Genomic DNA, 22701 nt, shown 5'->3' on the forward strand with positions numbered 1-22701 from the left:
TATAATTACTTAAATTAGCTTCCCCGTAATGTTTTGTTAGCCATCTTTGCTGAAGTCACCAGGGATGGGTGGCCCGTGTGAAATGTGTCATTGGAACCACTCGATATGATTGGTCATATCAAAACCTTGGGACCCAAATGCATAATGAGTGCTCTAACTATGAATATTAGTTCAGAACCTAACGTACACAGATCGGCTACATACTGTAGCTAACTACACATCCATAGGCATACAATTACTTTTATCCTCCACTACACAATAAGCAAGTAAATAGTTAGCTAGCAATGTTACTTCAGCTGCATTGCAAGGCAAGCTTATGTAACGGATGTGAAATGGCTAGCTAGTTAGCGGGTACGCGCTAATAGCGTTTCAATCAGTTACGTCACTTGCTCTGAAACCTAAAAGTAGTGTTTCCCCTTGCTCTGCAAGGGCCGCGGCTTTTGTGGAGCGATGGGTAACGATGCTTCGTGAGTGACTGTTGTTGATGTGAGCAGAGGGTCCCTGGTTCGCGCCCGGAGTGAGGGGACGGTTTAAAGTTAAACTGTTACATTGATGCTGTTGACCCGGATTACTGGTTGCTGCAGGAAAAAGGAGGAGGGCGAAAGGGGGGTGAGTGTAACGGATGTGAAATGGTTAGCTAGTTAGCGGGTACGCGCTAATAGCGTTTCAATCAGTTACGTCACTTGCTCTGAAACCTAGAAGTAGTGTTTCCCCTTGCTCTGCAAGGGCCGCGGCTTTTGTGGAGCGATGGGTAACGACGCTTCGTGGGTGACTGTTGTTGATGTGTGCAGAGGGTCCCTGGTTCGCGCCCGGGTCGGGGCGAGGGGACGGTTTAAACTGTTACACTTACACAATTGCACATTCAATTTCCAGTAAATGCTTTAGCTAGCTAGATTCTGCACATCTACTGTTCCACAAGACGACAGCCTGGTTTGCTGGTTTTCTCAGGAGTCCCTCAAACATTAAACAACACAAATTAATTATCCTAACACTAGCTAGCTGGTTAATGTTAGCTAGTCAGATAACTCGCTTAATAGCGATTTTCATTAATTAACTTTATGACAAAAAAATAAGTACAAACCTTTGAGAGGAATATGTTAATGTAGAGACAATTGTAATGTTTTTGCCTGACTCGTTATGACGTTATAACAACTTACATCTGGTTCCACCATAATGTTTTGTCAGCCATCTTTGTTGAAGAACGCCACAAGGCAAGGGTGGCTCGCGTCAAAATTCATTATTCGAGCCACTCGTTATGATTGGTCATATAAAAACCTTGGGACCCAAATGCATAATGAGTGCTCTAACTCCCCCTTGTGGTGGTCTGGAGCAATGAAGCCGTGACACTGGGTACCTTTAAGTCCTGCGGTGCAAGCCTCACAACTTTTAAAAGGAGGAACCACTGTACAATCCATGGTCACAAGTGAGGAAGACATCACAAGAGATGTCAAGGCAGCCATTAGAGAGGACCGGAACCCCAGATACCCCCGTAATGTACAGGACTGGATTCAAGGTTCAAGTCCCTGTCTTACCTAGACCCTGCCCTACGCCAGAGGGCATAGAGTGATCTCACCACTGAGATTGTGGCCACTGAAGAAGTAAAATAATAAAGTGTGAATTACTAAAATAATAAATATACTGCAGTCTAATCTTAGTCTATGCTATTGCTATTAGAATCATCCACTTTTGATTTTGAATAATAATGGCTTTTAAATGTTATTGCCGCAATTATAGTTCTATGAAATATGAAAATAAATAATTCGTTTAAAAGATCAAGTCATTTTTTCTGCAAGTCACAGAAACGATAGGAGCAGACTCAGAGGCATCTCCTCCACAAAATAATTCGGCCATGAAGGAGCTTTTCGGGGAGACCTTTGCGAGCAAGAACACGGGCAAGACGTTTGCCAACACCATCAAAGAGGAGGTGGCATCCTACAAGGCAGCAAGTGGCATTCCAGTGGATGGTGGAAAAGCAATGAGTGTAAATACACTCACATAGCCATGATGGAAAGATGCTACCTGGCTGTGCCTGACACTTCAGTCCCTAGCGAGAGGGTGTTCTCCACGGCAGGGGACATAGTGACTGCAAAGAGGTCTACCCTCTCCCCAGACAATGTAGACATCCTCATCTTTTTGAAAAATAATTTGAAGTTATAAGCTCAGGTCTGCTTTGCTTTATCTCTTTACTTTTTTTTGATGATGTTGACACAGGCTATTTTTTCCATTCACTATTGTTCAAAGGAAAGAGGTATGATGCCTCATATTGCACTTTAATTTAACAATTGAGAATATAATATTTTATTTTAAAATTGTATTTAAAACATTGAAAAGCTCCTTGCTTTAAGTGTTCTTTTTTTTCTTTTTTTTTTAAATAAATGTTATCCCCTTTTCTCCCCAATTTTTCGTGGTATCCAATCGCTAGTAATTACTATCTTGTCTCATCGCTACAACTCCCGTACGGGCTCGGGAGAGACGAAGGTCGAAAGCCATGCGTCCTCCGAAGCACAACCCAACCAAGCCGCACTGCTTCTTTAACACAGCGCGCCTCCAACCCGGAAGCCAGCCGCACCAATGTGTCGGAGGAAACACTGTGCACCTGGCCCCCTTGGTTAGCGCGCACTGCGCCCGGCCCGCCACAGGAGTCGCTGGAGCGCGATGAGACAAGGATATCCCTACCGGCCAAACCCACCCTAACCCGGACGACGCTAGCCCAATTGTGCGTCGCCCCACGGACCTCCCGGTCACGGCCGGCTGCGACAGAGCCTGGGCGCGAACCCAGAGACTCTGGGGAGAGGGTAGACCGCAGTTAGCACTGCGATGCAGTGCCCTAGACCACTGCCCCACCCGGGAGGCCCCTCTTTAAGTGTTCTTTAAGTAATAAATGGAAAGCAAAGTTCTATTTTTCTCCCTTTTTTTTTTGCCGATCCGAAAAATGATCCGATCCGTAACTCAAAACCCGAGATCCGATCCCAGAGTTGTGTGATCCGTTGCACCACTAAAGTTGCACCACTAAAATCTATGTAACTGAAGTGATTTGGTAAAATGTAAATGAGTAAAAAGTAGGCTACTTCCTTCAGAAATTACTTGAGTACAAGTACAGCCCACAGAGAGTAACTAGAAAAGTACTAGTTCCTCCAAAAATCCAAAGGGCAATGGGCCGGATTCTTAACCATGCCAACTCTGGCATATGTGTGCCGGGGTCAGCGGCTATAACCGCTAGACCACACAGACAACCAATAATTTATTCGACCTATTGCTTTCCTTGAACATAAAACAAAGCAATTCATAAACAATTCATATAATTAAACAATAACTGTTTTACCCCTAATGAAAAATACATCTACCCCTTACAAATATAAGAATTCCCACGAGACCCACTGTAGCCGACAAACACTGCTTCCAGCTGCCCCCAGAAGCGATTCTAAATTTTCAAAATTCATTCAAATCCTGCTGCTGAAGGATTATTTTCCTACTGCGACGAAAGGGGTGACATTAAGATCCGACATATGTATAATTCTAATTTCGAGGCTCCACATATTGTCATGGAAAGTGTTATTTCCAACAACCAACGAGCGAGCAACTCTGGTGGAAATCAAGCTGCACGTTGAGATTGCTGACAGGCCAGTCTCTTTGGCAAATGGCAGCAGTGGCAAGGAGTGGAATGTTAGCTAAAATGACTGATACAAGTTAGGTGAATCCTACCTTCCCATTGACATCAATGTGACTTAAGTAGAAGTTAGGATTCAGCCACAAGTACAGCACATTGCAACAAACAGTCAAATATCAAATGCAGGGCAGGGTATTTAGTCTAAAAACCATTGAAGATGCATACAATATATTCATTAAAACAAATCATGCACTCACACACCTGTCCAAAGACCTCCTCGTTGACGGTAAAGGTGAGGTCCAGCATGTCCTCGATGTCATTGTCCTTCATCCACTGTAAACTCTGGTGAAACTCCTCATCCAGGAACTCCAGGTCACTCAGGTCACACGGGCTGCAGGGGTCAAAGGTCAACAAGAGGAGAACACGGGTAAATAGAGGTCAAAGATTTAACTCCTAACTCTACAACGAATAAGTCTCACATGTACATTTCAGTCAGTTAGAATGTGCTTATCCAGAGTGTATATCAACCACTTAATAAAAGCACGGTAACTGAATAATTAATGCCAAATCCATTTAATCAACTTCTGTCGGTTCAGCTTCCACCAGGTCAGTAGTTTTGTATAAAATATTTTACGTTAAAGCATAACTGGCTATTTGACATGGTGGTTGGGTTTCCAAAACCTATTAACAATGCGTGTCCATGACAATAGGAGCCCTAGCCAGCTGCTGGCTGAGGGCCTGATTGAGACACTCACATGCGCAGCAGGCCCTTGTAGAAGGGGCGGGTAAAGAAGGCATCCAGCAGATACTGGTGGATCAGAGCCAGGCCCAGGATACGCCCACTGAAACGAAACCTGGAACACAGAGCAACATCACTGCTAAGTGTACAGTACAGTATGTTTATGACGACAAGTCAGGGTTTTTGTGCCTTTGTTCTTTACTTTATCTACAGTAGGTCTGTCCAGCATGTCTGTCTGTCTTCCTATATCCATCCACCCACTCACCATCAATATCGTTGTAATGTAAACTTGTCACTCACCACTCGTGATGGTTGTCCACGAAGGCAGACATGGGGCTGATCTGCACAGTGTAGGTGTCGTTGGCGGAGTACTCAAACAGGCCGTAGTAAGGGTTAAACAGCTCCCTCGACACCAGGAAGAAGAACTCCCTCGAGGGGCCGCTGTAGTCCAGCCTATTAGACACACGACACACTTTTGTAAACCATATATTAAGATTATGGAAAATATACACAACGTACACAGCGTTGGGCTAGCATTTAGAGCGTTGGGCCAGTAACGGAAAGGTTGCTGGTTCGAATCCCAGAGCCGACAAGGCGATCTGTCAATCTGCCCTTGAGCAAGGCACTTAACCCTATTTGCGCCAGGGTCACCGTCAATCATGTCTGATCCCTGGCCGTGACCCCACTCGCCGAAGGTGTCTCAGGGGGAGTTGGAAAATGCAAAAAACACATTTCCTTTCGACACCAACACACTTGTAAAACACAGGACAAATATAAGCACCCACCTATCCGACCTTGACATAACAACCGATGCATACGAGCAAACTTAAGGAAATGTGTAGCATGTATGAAATACCTAAACCTAAACACTCACCCTTCCTCGCCCACAAAGCTGACGTAGAGCTTACTCCTCTGCAGGTCTTTGCGGGAGTAGCACATTATCTGATTGAAGGCATCCTCCAATAGGTGATCTCTACGAATGATCAACCTGGAAGGAGAAACACACAGACAGTCACGAACGTGCACACCACACATACACACAGGTTAAGATGAAGTAATACAGGATACGGGCTGATATTTAGCTGTTCAAATACGTTGTCACACAGCGACAGTACTCACTTGACTTTCCCAGGTCCCTGGCCATAGCCTTTCGTCTCCAGCTTGCGATAGAAGTTTCTCAGTTTGGCCTCAAAGTCACGTTTGTAAGGGGCAGGGGCGCGTGCATTAGCTCGCTGAGTACCTGAGAGGGGGGCAGAAAAGGAAGAGCAGAGAGGAGGAAGAGGAAGATGAAAAATAGACCAAAAAAACACAAGTTCATCAGAAAATCGTGTATCTCATTATTGTCAACTTTCATTAGAATAGAATTAGTTCATATGAAACACTTCACTTTACTGGTTGAGAGCGCCAAGCAACTTTTACGGCTCAAGGCTTTATCTCACTGTCTTGCCCTGCTTAGGATGGATAGTTTGGATTAGAAGCAAAGCTATGGGAAGAAAAGGCATGAGGAGAAAGTGTGTGCGCACGCGGCTTTGCATGTGTGTTCTCACCGGGGGAGCTCTGAGGGGAGGAGCAGTAGCTGGGGTGCAGTAAGGCATGAGGTGGCACATAGGACATAACCTCCTCTTCAAACAGGCTGAGGGAGAGAGGGGTGGCTTAATAATACACACACTTATCACAAGCACACTAACAAACGCAATACTCGCACACATACAGTCACACACACACACACGCAATACCATCTCGCACACACAAACGCACACTAATCACAGACAGACATTAACCCCCGAAGACACACCTGAGCAATATGACTAGATCAGCATCGCTAGAGAGACGAGCAAGCCCGGAAACGCCCTCGCTGCGAATGAACTGTAACCTTTCCCTGCAGACACACAGGTTAACATTCGTGATACTGCTGTATGCCACAAACATAATACACTTAGAGGGTTAGGATTAAAGGTTAAATATCTGCTTAAAAAGGTTCCCGTGGTGACTGGGGTGACCTACTTGAGTGAGTGGTTCCGGACGAGCTCTGGCTGCCTCTCCTGCAGGATCTCAATGATGTTGGGTTGCCGTAGAAACGCCACAATCTTGTCGTTGTAGGCTGGGGAGAGACCCGTGTCAATATCAACATTCCTGGGTCTGTAACTGGGTGTGTGTGTGTGCGTGCGCCGGCGTGTGTGTGTGTGTGTGTATATAAGCCAGTGTACTCACCCACAGGCACCAGGTCCTGATTGCGAGTGGACCCACTGAAGGTGCTGGAGGGGCAGGGCATGACAGGTGGGCTGGAGTGTCGCGTGTCATCGACCACCTGCAACACAAGGGGAGATTCATTTTAGTCAATTCCATTAACCTGCATCATTAGTTTTACAATAAGCATTATGATTGACATTGGTCTTGTTAAAGCAGCTCGTGTAAAGTCAGTGTTGATCTCTGGCCTGTATTCCAGTGTGTCAGTAGTGCAGTGGGTATAATAGACTGCATTTAGAGCTGTGGTGGCAAATCCCGTTGAGGCCGACTGAAAATACCATTCACTTTGGCAGTATTTTCTATTTCGGATGTGTAAGCTAGCATGTTCTTCAAACCAGCTAGCCAGGCAAGCTGCCAAGCCACGTGTACTGTAGGGTAGTCCACTAGTTTGCATGCTGTCTGGTCTGACCATTTTTTTGAGTCGCCTAAGGGAACTTAGCAGTAGTCTCACCTCGCCTGCGCTGTGGCTGCGTTGGCGGCTAAGGTGCTGTCGGTGGGCCAGCAGGCTAGTTGAGTGTGCACTCTGGAGGGGGAGCCGCGGGTCGATGAAGGTTGTGGAGCGACAGTTGTGATCCACAAAGAAGGGCTGTGGAGACACACAGCCAGCCACTTACATTAAGATAGATAAACAAACTACAGTTTATAAAGGTGTACTGTACATACAGTTCCAGTCAAAAGTTTGGACACACCTACTCATTCAAGGGATTTTATTTATTTTTACCGTTTGCCTTGATGACAGCTTTGCACACTCTTGGGATTCTCTCAACCAGATTCCCCTGGAATGCTTTTCCAACAGTCTTGAAGGAGTTCCCACATATGTAGGGCACTTGTTTGCTGCTCTTCCTTCATTCTACGATCCAACTGATCCCAAACTATCTCAATTGGGTTGAGGTCAGATGATTGTGGAGGCCAGGTCATCTGATGCAGCACTCCATCAGTCTCCTTGGTCAAATAGCCCTTACACAGCCTGGAGGTGTGTTGGGTCATTGTCCTGTAGAAAAACAAATGACAGTCCCACTAAGCCTAAACCAGATGGGATGGCATATCGCTGCAGAATGCTGTGGTAGCCATGCTCGTTAAGGGTGCCTTGAATTCTAAATAAATCAGTGTCACCAGCAAAGCACCCCCACACCTCCATGCTTCGCGGTGGGAACCAAACATGTGGAGATCATCCGTTCACCTACTCGGCATCTCACAAAGACACGGCGGTGGGAACCAACATTTTCAAATCTGGACTCAGACCAAAAGGACAGATTTCCACGGGTGTAATGTCCATTGCTCGTGTTTTTTGAACCAAGCAAGTCTGGTCTTACTGGTATCCTTTAGTAGTGGTTTCTTTGCAGCAATTCAACCATGAAGGCCCGATTCACGCAGTCTCCCCTGAACAGTTGATGTTGAGATAAATTCTTCAGAGTTCATTTGGTCTGCAAATTCTGAGGCTGGTAACTCTAATGAAGTTATCCTCTGCAGCAGAGGTAACTCTGGGTCTTCCTTTCCTTTGGCGGTCCTAATGAGAGCCAGTTTCATCATAGAGCTTGATGGTTTTTGCGACTGCACTTGAAGAAAATGTCAAAGGTCTTGAAATTTTCCGGATTGACTGACCTTCATGTCTCAAAGTAATGATGGACTGCTCGACGAAGATGGCGCTGATGGAGATGGCAGCATCGCGACTAGCTCTTAGGAAACTGCATTATTTTGTGTGTATGAAACTGAATTATTTTGTGTGTATTATTTTTACATTATTAGCTCAGAAAATGTTTTGTCATTACATACAGCCGGGAAGAACTATTGGATATTAGAGCACCGATAACTCACCAGAACTACCAGTATTACAACTTCCCTGGAGCAGATCCTTTGTTTACTCTCCCCAGAGCAATTTAACTTATTCCAGAGGCCGATCCAAAACATCGCCCGGCGGAGGAGGCACTCGAGGCGGCCTGCTGGTTCGACCTAGGAGGCACGCACACCACCCACCACGGAGTATTTTACTCGCTAATGTTCAGTCTTTGGATAAAAAAAGTTGAGCTTAGAGCAAGGATTTCTTTCCAGAGAGACATTGGGGCCTGTAACGTACTTTGTGTCACGGAAACATGGCTCTCTCGGGACACTGTCGGAGTCCGTAAAGCCTGCAGGATTCTCAGTACATCGCACAGACAGGGATACATATCTTTGGGAAGCAGAAGGGCAGAGGGGTGTGTTTCATGATTAATGACTCATGGTGTAATTCTAGGAACATACAGGAACTCAAGTCCCTTTGTTCACCCAACCTAGAATACCTCACAATTAAATGTTGACCATATTATCTCCCAAGAGAATTCTCCTCCGCCATGGCCGTTTACATCCCACCTCAAACCGAAACCTCGACGGCCCTCAAAGAACTTCATGCAAACTGGAAACCACATACCCCGAGGCTGCATTTATTGTAGCTGCGGATTTTAACAAAGCAAATCTGAGGACTAGGCTGCCAAGGTTCTATCAACATGCTGACTGTCCTACCTGAGCTACTAAGACTCTCAACCATTGCTATTCAAACTTCCTGAATGCTTAAAAGTTCCTTCCCCGCCCTCTTTTCGGCAAATCTGTCCACAGCTATCTTGCTCCTCCAGTCCAATAGACAGAAACTCAAACAGGAAGTGCCCATGCTTTGTACTATTCAACGCTGGTCTGACCAATCGGAATCTATGCTTCAGGATTGTTTTGATCACGTGGACTGGGATATGTTCCGGGTAGCTTGAGAGAAAATAATCTAGACGCATACACAGATACGGTGACTGAGTTTATAAGGAAGTGTATAGGAGATGTAGTACCCACTATGACTATTAAAACCTACCCTAACCAGAAACCGTGGATAGATGGTAGCATTCATGCAAAACTGAAAGCGTGAACCACCGCATTTAACCATGGCAAGGTGACAGGTAATATGGCAGAATATAAACAGTGTAGTTATTCACTCCGCAAGGCAACCAAACAAGCTAAACGTCAGTATAGAGATAAAGTGGAGTCGCAATTTAACGGCTCAGACCCGAGACGTATGTAGCAGGGACTACAGACAATCAGGGACTACAAAAGGAAAACCACCCACGTCGCCGAAACCGACGTCTTGCTTCTGGATAGGCTAAACATGTTCTTCGCATGCTTTGAGGATAACAGTGCCACCGACGTGGCCCGCTACAAAGGGCTGTGGGCTCTTCTTCTCTGTGGCAGATGTGAGTAAAACATTTAGCTGCGTCCTCAAAGCATGCGCAGACCAGCTGGCTGGAGTGTTTACAGACATATTCAATCTCTCCCCATCCCAGTCTGCTGTCCTCACATGCTTCAAGATGGCCACCATTGTTCCTGTACCCAAGAAGGCAAAGGTAACTTAATGACTATCGCCCCATAGCACTCACCGCTGTCATCATGAAGTGCTTTGAGAGACTAGTCAAGGATTATATCACCTCTACATTACCTGCCACCCTACACCCACTTCAATTTGCTTACCGCCCCAATAGATCCACAGACGATGCAATCGCCATCACTCTGCACACTGCCCTATCCCATCTGGACAAGAGGAATACCTATGTAAGAATGCTGTTTATTGAATATAGCTCAGTATTCAACACCATAGTACCCTCCAAGCTCATCATTAAGCTCGGAACCCTGGGTCTGAACCCCGCCCTGTGCAACTGGGTCCTGGACTTCCTGACGGGTCGCCCCCGGTGGTGAAGTTAGGAAACATCACCTCAACTCCGCTGATCCTCAACACAGGGACCCCACAAGGGTGCATGCTCAGCCCCCTCCTGTACTCCCTGTTCACCCATGACTGCGTGGCCAAGCACGCCTCCAACTCAATCATAAAGTTTGCACACGACAACAGTAGTAGGCTTGATTAACAATGATGACGAGACAGCCTACAGGGAGGAGGTGAGGGCTCGGGAGTGTGTGCCTGGAAAACAGCCTCTCACTCAACGTCAACAAAGCAAGATGATTGTGGACTTCAGGAAGCAGCAGAGGGAGCACCCCCTTTCCTACATCGACGGGACTGCAATGGAGAAGGTGGAAAGCTTCAAGTTCCTTGGCGTAAACATCACTGACAAACTGAAATGGTCCACCCACACAGTCAGTGTGGTGAAGAAGGCGCAACAGCCTCTTAAACCTCAGGAAGCTAAATAAATTTGGCTTGTCACCTAAAACTTTTACAGATGCACAATTGAAAGCATCCTGTCGGGCTGTATCACCGCCTGGTACGGCAACTGGACCACCCACAACCGCAAGGCTCTCCAGAGGGTGGTATGGTCTGCCCAATGCATTACCGGGGGCAAAATACCCACCCTCCAGGACCCAATGTCACAGGAAGGCCAAAAAGATCATCAAGGACACCCGAGCCACTGCCTGTTCACCCCGCTATCATCCAGAAGGCGAGGTCAGTACAGGTGCATAAAAGCTGGGACCGTGAGACTGAAAAACAGCTTCCATCTCAAGGCCATCAGACTGTTAAACAGCCATCACTAGCACATCAGAGGCTGTTGCCTATAGGCATAGACTAGAAATCACTGGCCATTTTAAGGAATAGAACACTAGTCACTTTAATAATGTTTACATATCTGGAATTACTCATCTCATATGTATATATAGTATTCGATACTATTCTACTGAATCTTAGTCCGTTCCGCTCTGACATTGCTCATCCATATTATATAGCCTTAATTCATTCCTACTTAGATTTGTGTGCATTGGGTATATGTTGTGTAATTTGTTAGGCATCACTGCACTGCACTGAAGAAATTCCCCAAATTAACTTTTAACAAGGCACACATGCTGGTTGAGAGAATGCCAAGTGTGCGCAAAACTATCATCAATGAAGAAAGATGTCTACTTTGAAGAATCTAAAATATATTGATTTGTTTAACACTTTTTTGGGGTTGCTACATGATTCCATATGTTCTATTTCATAGTTTCGATGGCTTCACTACTATTCTACAGTATAGAAAATAATACAAATAAATAAAAACCCTGGAATGAGTAGGTGTCCAAACTTTTGACTGGTACTGTATATCCACACACACCCCTGCTCTTACACCCAACCCCACTTCACACATACCACTTCACACATACAACCCCCCCCCCCCCCCCCCCCCCCCCCCCCCCCACCACACACTGATCCAGACCTTGCCGGTCTGGTCATGCTTCATCTCCCAACCCCTGGGTAGCTCCAGCTGGTTGTTGGTGAACATGTTGAGGAAGGCCACCAGGTCCCGGTTGTGCTGGTAACGCTCATAGTGGTGGGCGTCCCGACGCACCTTACTGATCATGTGCTTCAGGCAGGTGTTGCTCGTAAACATGCTGTAGGCACCCTGGGGAGGGAGGGAAGAGACTGATGAGGACATCAGAGGGACATTAAATGCTGGGCTCTTCTGTAAATGGGGTTATTACCTTGAGCAAACACATTAAGGGAGATTGATGAATGAAAACCCAGGTAGCATAGCTCGTATTTATATATCGATTAACCTGATGAAGGCAACATTTGAAGTAAACTAGAAAAGAGCATTTCATTCCAAGAAGCTCTTTCCTTACCATGCACACCTTTGCAGATTATTATCAACTACTGAGAGATATGACATGGTAAGGGTGACCTTGAGGGACCAAAGGTGATCCATAAGGTGAAATGTGAGAGTTGAGCGCCTATGCAGCCAGACTCACAGGGTTAGAATGCAGCACGGTGAAGAAGTCTGGGCTGCACAGGAACTTTGCACTTGGAGACTGGAGCAGCAGAGAAAGACGCGACCGAGAGCTGGAGTGACCCACTGCGCTCTCTCTCCTGTACTCTACAACAGACAAAACAAAAACTGTTAGAGATAAATATATGTTGGGAAGGATGTGTGTGTGTGTGTGTGTGTGTGTGTGTCTGTCTGTGCGTGCGCTTGTATGCGCGCACGTAAGTGTGCATACCTCGTGAGTGTTATCAGTGCGTGTGTGTATGTATGTTAGTGCACAAGCACACCAGGGATGGTCTGGGGAAGAAAGTCACTCTCTGTGGGCTCTGGCGGGAGGTCAACTGTGTTCTCCTCAGACCTCTCACTGGTCATCGTCCTCCTGATGCTCTGATATCTGACAGACAGAAATAGAATAAGAGGGAAAGAAGGACAGTGTGAGAAAGAGAGGAAGGGGTGTGAAGGGTTAAGGAGAGAGAGGAAATGTAGAGGATGGAAGTTACAAAAGTGTGTGTGCACCTGAGCGTGTGAGGGAGAGAGAGGGTGTGAGTGTATATGTACGTACGTATATGTGTGCGAGTGTGCGTGTATATGAGCGCATGGTGTGTATGTACGTGTGGGTGTGTGCGCCTCTACACGATACAGACCTGCGGTTGAGCTGCTCCATCTGTTGGATGGAGCTGGAGCGGGTCAGGCCCTGGGGAGCGGGGGGTCCGGTGGGGCGCTGCCACGTGGTGGTCCGGTTCACGTGATCGACAAAGAAAATACGACCGTGACTATCGATCCTTGCCTCCCAGTCTGAGGAGAACAAACGCATGGCTTTACATTCGCAAACACACACTTAACATGAGACAGAGGCTGTGTCCCAAATGGCACCCTAGTTCTTTTATAGTGCACTACTTTTGACCAAAGCCCGTAGGGAATAGGGTGCCATTTGGGACACAGCCACCGTCAAACTAAATTCACACATGGTTGACATGCAGATGCATTCTGACAGAACCATGACACCTCGAATAGCATAAACATACAGTATATCAAATAGTATACCATTGTGTATATAGCCGTTAGAAATGTAGGACTTAGACATAGATTTAGATAGACAGCTCTAATAACACAAAGTGTGTTTTAGCATGGGCAGTGCCATTGAGGACTGTCACCATTTTGAAGTAGATATGCAGGTCATAAGGAAAGGATCAGCCAACGAATTATACTCCTCAGCAAACATTCCATAACTGCATGTGGCAGTAAATTTCCAACCTTGGTTTTACACATGTTCAGACAACACACTCCAGGTGGCGGTATGCACCCTTTCAGTTTGTCTACATACTTATAGAAGTAATAGTCAAAGAAGCCATTAAGGCACATATACAAAGAAGTCCCCTCTATCAGCCTCTATGGAGCCAAATATACACATTGTATCAAGCAGCCTTCTTCCTCTCCTTTTTGTCATCTTCCTTCGCCTCAAATACATACAGATATAGTATGTACAGACAGACACTTACTAGGAGGTAACGGTTCGTCCACTCGTTGGTATCGGTGAATGTCATGGCGCACTGAGGGGAGGCAGTGCACGGGGTGACCGTTCACTTGAGCACCTGACGATACATTCAGGAAAAGTTAGAGCACATGAGCCTTTTTATAGTAATTCACTATTAGTTTCTACATGACTGGATTAATGAATTAATCATATTTAATGATAATTTCAGGTAGGGGTGTACGTGGATGCTTTGATGAATCCCACGGAAGCAAAATAGTAATATAATGTAGCTATAATTTCATCAGGTAATTTCTAAGATACTACAAGGTAAATATTGGACTGTAAAATAAAGCTGAAAGAAATGATTTTAAAAGTGCTAGTTACACACCGTCCTCTCCATCTGTCTCCATGGCAACTGCATCTGAATCAATGGATACCGCCACCCCTGCGGGTCTTGGCTCCTCCCCCTCCTCATCCTGGGGAACATCCCCAGATACTTGAAAGCTCCACATCCGCTCACTAATCTCCTCCCCTGGCTCCAGCTCATTGGCAGACGGAGCGTCTCCTTCAACCTCATTGGCTGATGTATGCCCGTCCCCCTCGTCGTCTACATGCTGGTGGGTGGGTGGAGTGTCAGTGAAGGAGTGTCCCCCTGGGTCAATGGCAGCTACTGCCCTCTCCTCTGCCTCCTGCAAAGCCGGTCAGAAAGTCAGAACAGTGTTTCCCAGATGATGGTCAGGACTAGGGATGTAGTGGAGCGTTAATAAATGATGTTAACACACCTTATTTGCTTTGGTGAATAACGTTTGTGCGCCTATAACACTACAATGACATTGTTAGTATTTGCGCTACCTGCCAGCATCATCTCGAAAGGCGTTCTTGTTCACCCAGCTTTTTTGAACCACTACCAGATCTCTGGTTAGGACCCACTGGCGGGTTGTGGTTCATTCTTTTAAAACGGCAGCTTTTTATTTTTGACACCTTACTTTGTGAGGATTTTGTTTGCTGAAACAAGGTAAGGTTCTGGCTAGAAACATTATTTGATGTCGTGTTATATTAGCTCTGTTTTCAACCTCAGAATGAGAACCAATCCTGAAACAGGAAGGCCGCTCGGTGAGCAAGCAACTTTATAGCTTTAAATCCTGAATTATTCCTTTACTAAATGTCTCATGGACAGACACACATAACTGGTATCCTAGCATCAGTCAACAGACAGACGTCTAACGAGGAACTTTGTTCCCGGTGAGAAGATTTTTCATCAATCTTTCGAATATCAGATGGGGAGGGGGACATTTGGCCCATAGAATTGCCTGTAACTTGCAAAGAGAGCTACCGCCCTTCTTCCACTCCTCATTCTGGCATATTTTCTAACGTGTCAAATTTAATTGAGCATCTGACACAATCACGCAAGATTTTAGTTCTGGGTTTCTGTGATTGTTCCTTGACTTACTACTACAGATATATTATAGACTATTTTATGTACTGCATAGAGAACTTTTAACCACAGGTAAGATCTACTCACTTTACCACCAGTCACTCACCTCAGCCGTGGACATTGTGATTGGGCAACTCTCTGAGGAAGAGAAGACTGTCAGTGGGGCAATTGCCATGGAGCAGGTGTCAATTGGCGACGAGGCGTTGTCAGCGGACCCCTGGCCCTCCTCTGGCCCCTCCAGGCCCACAGCCAAAAGACTCTGGGACAGCGCCTCTGATAAGAAAGGAACTTCCTCCACCTCCGAGAAAACATCAGGCTCTGAGGAGTCCTCGAAGTCGAGGCCCAGGTCTAACTCAGGGGCCACATTGGATTCACCACCAGGGGCACAATCTTCCCCCGTTACCACCAGCTGTTCATCTCCCGCCACCCTGGGTTCCAGCTGCTCAGGGTCAGGATCCTGCTGTAGCTCTGGGACAACGTCTTCTTCAGGCCCCTCGGGACCCCCGTTGAGCAGCAGGGGGGACCCGGGCACCGGGTAAATTTCAGTGGGCCCCGAGCGCTCCTCATCTTCGTCTGAGTCAATGTGCAGCATGGCACTGAGACGTGTGTGAGTGGGAAAGCTAGAGCGCAGCTTCGGTGAGGCGGCGCCCAAGGGCCTCTCTCCGGGGCCCTTGGGGGCCTCGATGGCGTCCAGGCCTTCGCTCAGGGACCTCTGCAACCGTAGAGGGCCAGAGTAGGATTCACCCTCTGTGGTTCTGCCCTCTGTACCGCTAAAGTCCCTGTAGTCTGGGACTGGATAGGCTGTGGCCCCGCCTTCCCAGGACCTCTGTGAGCCCAGGGAGCCAGTAGGGGAGGGGCCTCCAGTGACCACCCCCGGGAGTAGGTGGGGAAGATCCTCGTCATCTGACGGAGTCCCAGGGGCCCCGTTATTGGGCACACCGATGATAGAGTCTGGAGAGGCCCCTGAGCATGAACGAGATCAAGATTCATAATTTTGTAACACCTTGATTTTTATTCCATTACAATTCAGCAGTGTGTACTTGAATTAGGTATTGTTGTTACCAAACACAATAAATTACAGGCAATGGCCCTCACCGTCAGGTCCAGTGGATGTGAGCTCCACCCTGAACTGCATCTGACCACTCACGTGCTCAGTGGGCAACCGTCGACACAGAGAGAAGCTCAGAGGCTGGAGACTGAGGATAGACAGACAGACAAACAAACAACCAAATGCAATTACTCAACTATAGTTAACACGCAATGATAAAGCATAGCGAACAATCAATAATTATGAGCATGGGTCTAAATGAGCATCATTAAGAACACGTATGTCTTTGAGTGTGTATAAATTGTTTGTTTTAAAGCACATTGTGTGTGTGTGTGTGTGTGTGTGTGTGTGTGTGTGTGTGTGTGTGTGCCCATTTTCCAGGTTACCTACCCAGGTATTTTCTCAATCAGCCTCTGCACAGGAATGGTCAGCTGACCAAGGAAGCGTTTGATGATTGGTCGACTTTTGGCAAACTTGTCCTTCACCTCGATGTTCAGAATGTCTGTCATCAGTGCTACAAAAGTGTATTTCTACAGAGAGAGGGAGACACAGACTGGTTCGCTAAGCACCATCTGACCTTTCTAAGTGAAAGTGATTTGCGGTGATCAGAGGATGAGCACCAACTTAATTTGGACAGCAACTTAATTGGAAACCTGAAGTGCAACACCACGACAATCTGAGCAAGGAGAAGCCTAGAGGGAAAGGCTCGCTCGGCTCCCCATGAACTCTATATTTAGCTAGACTCTTCAGCCATATTGATTTCAAACGTTTGATCGTTACAATATTGTAAATAATAGGGAACACATCTCGTGAGTGAACCAGTGATCTATGACTGTGCACGTTTGTGTGTATGTCTGTGCGTGCGTGTGTGTGTGCGTGCGTGCATGTATATAGATCACCTCGCCGCGCCACTTAGGGTTGGTGGTGTTGGCGATGATGGCGGAGCGTCTCTCCTGTCCGTGGTGGCTGAAGGTGGGGAAGCCGCTCCTCTTCCCGGGGTGGATGGACATCTTCAGGTAGGGATCCGGGTTGAAGAACATTCCCTTCTTCAGCCCCACCGCATGCATATCTACACAAGAGGAAGACCGTCAATCAAATCAGGGGCTGTACATGTCAAGAGTCTCCGAGTAGGAGCACTGGCCTAGGATCAGTTGAGCTTTTTAAGCTCACAATGAATAAGACTACATGGAAGGGGGGGGGGGGTGGCATCACTCCTACTCTGAGACCCACTACATACAGTACAGCCCCAGGTCCTGCGTCACTGAGCATCGTCGTCTGAGGCTTTGAGAAAACTAAAATTGGAGGCTAAACTGCCAACCAGAGGAGGCTATTCGGTGGAGATATAGGTGGACGGGCTCATTGCAATGTCTGGAATGGAATAGTATCAAACACATGGAGACCATGAACGTATGTTGAAAGTGCAACGCATTGGCAACAGCCGACTTATTTACCTCGTTATTTAACCTTCCAAAATGGACACGTCAAGCCGTATCAATAAAGGCTTTTATCTGCAACTACAGTTTTGACAAGTCCAATTGTTCATGTCACAAACCAGGGAAACCAAAGCGCAGCTCACCATTTGAACTGACATTGCAAACGAAGAGTTGCAGAAACGTTTTGCTTTTTCACTAGTTGCCCGAGGTTCATTGCAAGGGAAGGATGACAGACATACACATTCATTTGGTTCTACTTTTGTGATAGAAATCAGTGCTTTGAGGCCAATTGGAAGAAACTTTAGTCAATGATTGAGGCTGACTGTATAACTGCTTGCATGTCGGATGTTAGGAGCAATGCAAACTTATTTTCAAGTGGCAATAATACATGTAAGGAGAAATAAAAGGTCAAATAAAGAAGTAGTAGTAGATTATAATAATGAGTTAATCAATGACGGAAAACTGACGCTCTTCTATTTAAATCCTTTGAATCAGAACTACAGAGGGCACCTTTTCCAAGTCAGAGTCAATGAGGACATCTTCCTGGTTTTAACCAAACCACACCTCACCTGTCAAAGTAAAGCTGACTAGTTTGCGAGGATGATCTGTGGATGACTGCCCCTCACTTTGACCTTCTCCCTGAGAGACACAGAGAAGTTGAATGTAAAAAACACACACACAGACACACACACACACAACAAACCATAAAAACACACAGAAGGACACACCAGGACTCCGGGGTTCTTCACAGTGATGCAGGGGGTAGTTGCTCTCAGGGCTCCACTGACGCCGTGGTAGTACTTGAAGCAGATCTTGGTCTCAGCTAGAGGGAAAACGGAGAGATGCATTACATGAACACCATCCCTCGTTTCTCTCTTCACCCACTCGTTGACTGGCTGCGCCTCAATTATGAGACGGGACTTGTAATATTCTTATGTAACAGGGAAGTATGTACGTGGAGTAATGCAAAAACGTACAAATCTTGCTCACACTTACTTGTGTTTGCATGCATTATAGAATCAACAATTCAATTTACATTTACATTTACATTTAAGTCATTTAGCAGACGATTAAAAGTAGTATACTGTGTAATTGCAGTGTAATTCCCTTCCCATTAGTTACCCATGGAATAATGTCACTATGGTTGTTCCCTATAGGCCCTGCTCAAAAGTAGTGCACTACGGGGCCTCCCGAGGGGCGCAGCGGTCGAAGGCACTGCATCCCAGTGCTAGAGGAATCGCTACAGATCCGGGTTCGACCTGTAGTGACAATTGGCCCAGCGCCGTCCAGGTTACGGAGCGTTTGGCCGGCTGGGATGTCGTTGACCCATCAAGCTCTAGTGCCTCCTTGTGGCGGCCGGGCGGATGCACGCCGACTTCGGTCGCCAGCTGTACGGCGTTTCCTCCGACACATTGCTGTGGCTGGCTTCCGGGTTAAGCGAGCAGTGTCAAGAAGCAGTTTGGGTAAGCGAGGTCGTGTTTCGGAGGACGCAAGGCTCTCGACCTTCGCCTCTCCTGAGTCCGTATGGGAGTTGCAGCAATGCGACTAACTACCAATTGAATACAAAAATAAAATTGCGCACTACATAGGGAATAGGGTGCCATTTGGAATGAAACCAATGTCAATTATTAAGTATTGCATCTCCCCCTTTCTTAATCCTGTCCCATTGGACCACACTCATTACAAAGACCTTTTGAAACGTAGTTTCTACATTATACTTGATCATATTTCTCACTGTATAAAGCCCACTGATGCTTTCTCTCCTCTCACCGTCCATGAAGTAAGGCCCGGGCTCCAGCCTCCAGACGATCTGGCCCCTCTGTGTCCCATTCACCCCACGGTTCTTACAGTCCCACACATTGGATGGGCTGATTTCATCTGGGCCGGCGAACAGAAAGAAAGCTCTGTCAGTCCAGTCAGTATGTGTGTGGGGTTCTAAATGAGTATAAGGCTCTAAAATGTGAGTGCGTGCGTGTTGTGTTCTATGAAGACATGACAGTGACGGACAAACTTCTGGATTATTGTCTAACCTTGAAAATGGTTGACCCCAAATAACATTATCTTATGGTCAAATGTTTATTGAACAGCACTTGTCTACACTCCACATTGCAGCCTTATCACAGCTGTTGTTCCACGTCTGTTTGCCTCATGTCATATAACCATGACAGATACTTAACTTCAGACAATTCTTCTTTAATCCATAAATGTAGTGCCTGAAATACATTCTCTACAACCTCTAACACAAAGGACAAGAAATTGTAACCTACCACGGTGTTAAAACGGAGGGAATTCCGCTGTACGTAGCACTTTCGCCCCCCCCCCCCCCCCCCCCCCCCCCCCCCCCCCCCGCCCCCCCCTAATAATGAACCACCACTTCAGGCTGAACTGAACGAGCACGAAGCAGCACAATGAGGGGGGGGAGAGAGGACGAGGTGGTAAGGTAATATCATTGAATGTCTGCTTAGTAGTGGAAAGTGGGAGAGCACGGGCCACCCAGGGGGATTGAGACCCGGACGCTAGTAATGAAGTGCATGATGGCCTCGTGATCGATAGCCACGTGGCCTGGCACCCTCCCTGCATGCTTTCTCTGCTTTCTCCTGTCTCTCATAGTTTAACCTTACAGTGAACCATTGGGATCCTTCTTCCTTAAAGGAGGGAAGTCCAGAGAGGTCAAAGGGCGGGTGGATAGAGGATTCACGGAGCTTCTAGAAGTCAACTGACTCGTCCAAAAGTCAATTGGTAAACCGGTAAATGAGTATTAGAGTCAACCATAATGTGGTTGCTCTTGCTTTCTGTTAAATAAATACTATAGAGTTTGTTGGCTGAATGTCTCTAGTGGGTATGCATACTTGCATAGAACCGAATTGGTCATACTGTAGTTTGTGTGGTTCATAATATGAACAAATATGAATATGCTAGATAAGTTGGCTTTTACTGCAACAGGGGAACATTTAGGCTTAGTAGCCTTATGCAGTGTGCCGCTTATCATGTTGGAGACCACCCAGAATAGTCTAAGTGTATTTGGTATAGGGGATGGCGTGCGTGTAAAGCCTATCGCATGTTTCCCAGTCAAAACAGTTTGCGTATATATTATGACAATACGTGCAACGTTTTTGGTTCATTTTTGTGTTCGGCTGTTTATCGGCTGCGTAACATATTTTCTTGAGTCAAGTCGAAGTTTGGTAGCCGTAGTCTATGCCCCTTCATCGTTGATTGGTCAACAGTACTACTGCTAGTAGGAGTGGGAACTATGGACGGGATTGTTCAATTAAGTGTTTGTTGTCCTTCAACGAGAGACGACTAATGTTCATGCACGTTTTCTTACTTGAGAAAGTAGTTAGATGTAAAATTTGCAACTACGAACTCCTCTGCAAGTTTTTCAACATTTTTAATCAAGAAATCTTAGACTAAGTTATCTTAGACTAATTCTGACTATTTGAGGAAGTGTATACTGTCTGTGTTGTTGCTATGGCCTCTCAAGAGGGACAAACAGTAATATTGCTGCTTTCTTCTAGTTTTTCAAGCGTAGGTCTTTTAAGAGAGCATGGGGACAGAGCATGAGCACAGACATTTAAGTCACCTAGCTGAGTTCTGCTAGGAGCAAACAGAACCTAGTATGCAGGCGCCTTTATACGTAGTACACCAAGTCAGAAGTATTTATGTTGACTCAGGCTTCCCTTCTGTGGAATTTCAACAGCTCCAGTTTCAATATTGGACTCTGGAGTCTCCTGCACCAGCCTTGCTATTCTCAACTCTACAAAACTAGCTAGAATCAGCCAGTCCTACTAGTTAATCAAAGAAACACTACTGTTATATAATCAACGAATGTGGAACATTTCTTTCAACCTTTGACTCCATGCTCCACCAGTAAATGGACATGTTTCTCAACTCCAGTTAATTTTTGTTTAGGCAGATACTAACACTCCTGATTCTACAAATCAATGGCTATATTATTAGTTGAATCAGGTTGTGTTCGTGCTGGACTATGTTCGTGCTGGGGCAACCAGTACAGGTGTTCTACTTTAAACTTTCCTCGTGATGAACTACACCATTGTGAAATGAATATACTGAATGTCTCACCGATGTGATACAGGCCGATCCAGTCGGTGGCGTCCACCTCCTCCTTGATGTCCCAGGAGATGACCAGGTTCTGGCCCCTCCCCAGCGTGAACTCCAGTGTGGACGCAGTCAGCGACGAGCGGCTCTGCGACGTCACCAGGTCTGTGTCGCTGTTGGCCCTCGGGAGACCCATGGGGCTGCTCACCACAGAAGCCGTGTCCCTGGCGGCACCGCCTCGCTCCGCCAGGCTCCGCAGGTTCTCTGGGCTGAGCGTGTGTCGCAGGTGTGGGCTGCGCCTCCGTGGTGCCGACAGGTGCTCCCGCCCCACGTGTGCAGACAATCCGTGTGCATTTTGGGGGTGGGCCGTGTGGGGATGGTTACGGGTCCTGGGAAGGACCGCGAGTGAGGGACGCATGGTGGCTGCGGAGGGACCAAAGCAGGAACTTTAACGTTTGGCAGGGTGACGGAAGATGGCAAGGTGTTGGTGGGGCACAGATAACCGGAAACCCTTGGTCTTAGTGGTTGGGTTAGGCATCAAAGGTATGGTCTACCTCGGCCACTTAACTATAGTAGCTTGCTACAGCTTTAGCTTTCCGATGGTGGTGTCAGTAGTGTTTGACGTGGAGGCTGCAGACCTTATCCTTCCAAAGAAGCTCTGTGGTGTGTTGTACCTAAAGCTCTGGCCATTCTCTCTCTGGCCAATGTAAAAACAGAAGCATGTCTTGAGTGCAGTATGCCATCCAGGAGCAAAGACAGGTTGAAGACACAGCCAGCATTGTCCACTCCGCTTCTCCAAATTGACACTGTCCAACAAGCAAAGATCAAGACAGAGACCAAGGCTAGGAAAGAAGAGAACAAGGGAAGATGGAGGGGAAAATGAGGGACAGAGGCAGACAGACAAAGCACGTCAGTATTCCTAACAGATGCCCTACACACACAGCAAACGTAGTGGACACTGCTGTCAAA

At 46.7% G+C, this 22701-nt stretch overlaps 1 protein-coding gene across 2 annotated transcripts in view; it reads right to left on the minus strand.

The window, feature by feature from the left end:
- Positions 1–22701, minus strand: part of LOC129821395 (E3 ubiquitin-protein ligase HECW2-like) — a 60037-nt gene that overhangs the window by 17213 nt on the left and 20123 nt on the right. The window contains exons 2-25 of one of the 2 annotated variants that reach the window (XM_055879026.1): positions 21757–22574; positions 19447–19554; positions 18405–18499; positions 18246–18315; positions 17143–17312; positions 16634–16773; positions 16291–16391; positions 15302–16158; positions 14149–14449; positions 13786–13878; positions 12931–13081; positions 12574–12680; positions 12273–12397; positions 11741–11926; positions 7045–7116; positions 6558–6654; positions 6351–6447; positions 6142–6225; positions 5894–5979; positions 5466–5586; positions 5221–5334; positions 4647–4799; positions 4363–4461; positions 3869–3998 (exon numbers count right to left, since the gene is read on the minus strand). In XM_055879026.1, coding sequence (XP_055735001.1) covers positions 3869–3998; positions 4363–4461; positions 4647–4799; positions 5221–5334; positions 5466–5586; positions 5894–5979; positions 6142–6225; positions 6351–6447; positions 6558–6654; positions 7045–7116; positions 11741–11926; positions 12273–12397; positions 12574–12680; positions 12931–13081; positions 13786–13878; positions 14149–14449; positions 15302–16158; positions 16291–16391; positions 16634–16773; positions 17143–17312; positions 18246–18315; positions 18405–18499; positions 19447–19554; positions 21757–22150 — 3951 coding nt within the window. In that variant the 5' untranslated portion in view covers positions 22151–22574. Of the gene's footprint in view, positions 1–3868; positions 3999–4362; positions 4462–4646; positions 4800–5220; positions 5335–5465; positions 5587–5893; positions 5980–6141; positions 6226–6350; positions 6448–6557; positions 6655–7044; positions 7180–11740; positions 11927–12272; positions 12398–12573; positions 12681–12930; positions 13082–13785; positions 13879–14148; positions 14450–15301; positions 16159–16290; positions 16392–16633; positions 16774–17142; positions 17313–18245; positions 18316–18404; positions 18500–19446; positions 19555–21756; positions 22575–22701 lie in introns of both variants that reach the window. The other variant, XM_055879025.1, reaches the window with a different exon arrangement.

This window comes from Salvelinus fontinalis, chromosome 23 (assembly GCF_029448725.1).
Source record: "Salvelinus fontinalis isolate EN_2023a chromosome 23, ASM2944872v1, whole genome shotgun sequence".
In the NCBI taxonomy this organism is placed as follows: Eukaryota; Metazoa; Chordata; class Actinopteri; order Salmoniformes; family Salmonidae; genus Salvelinus; species Salvelinus fontinalis.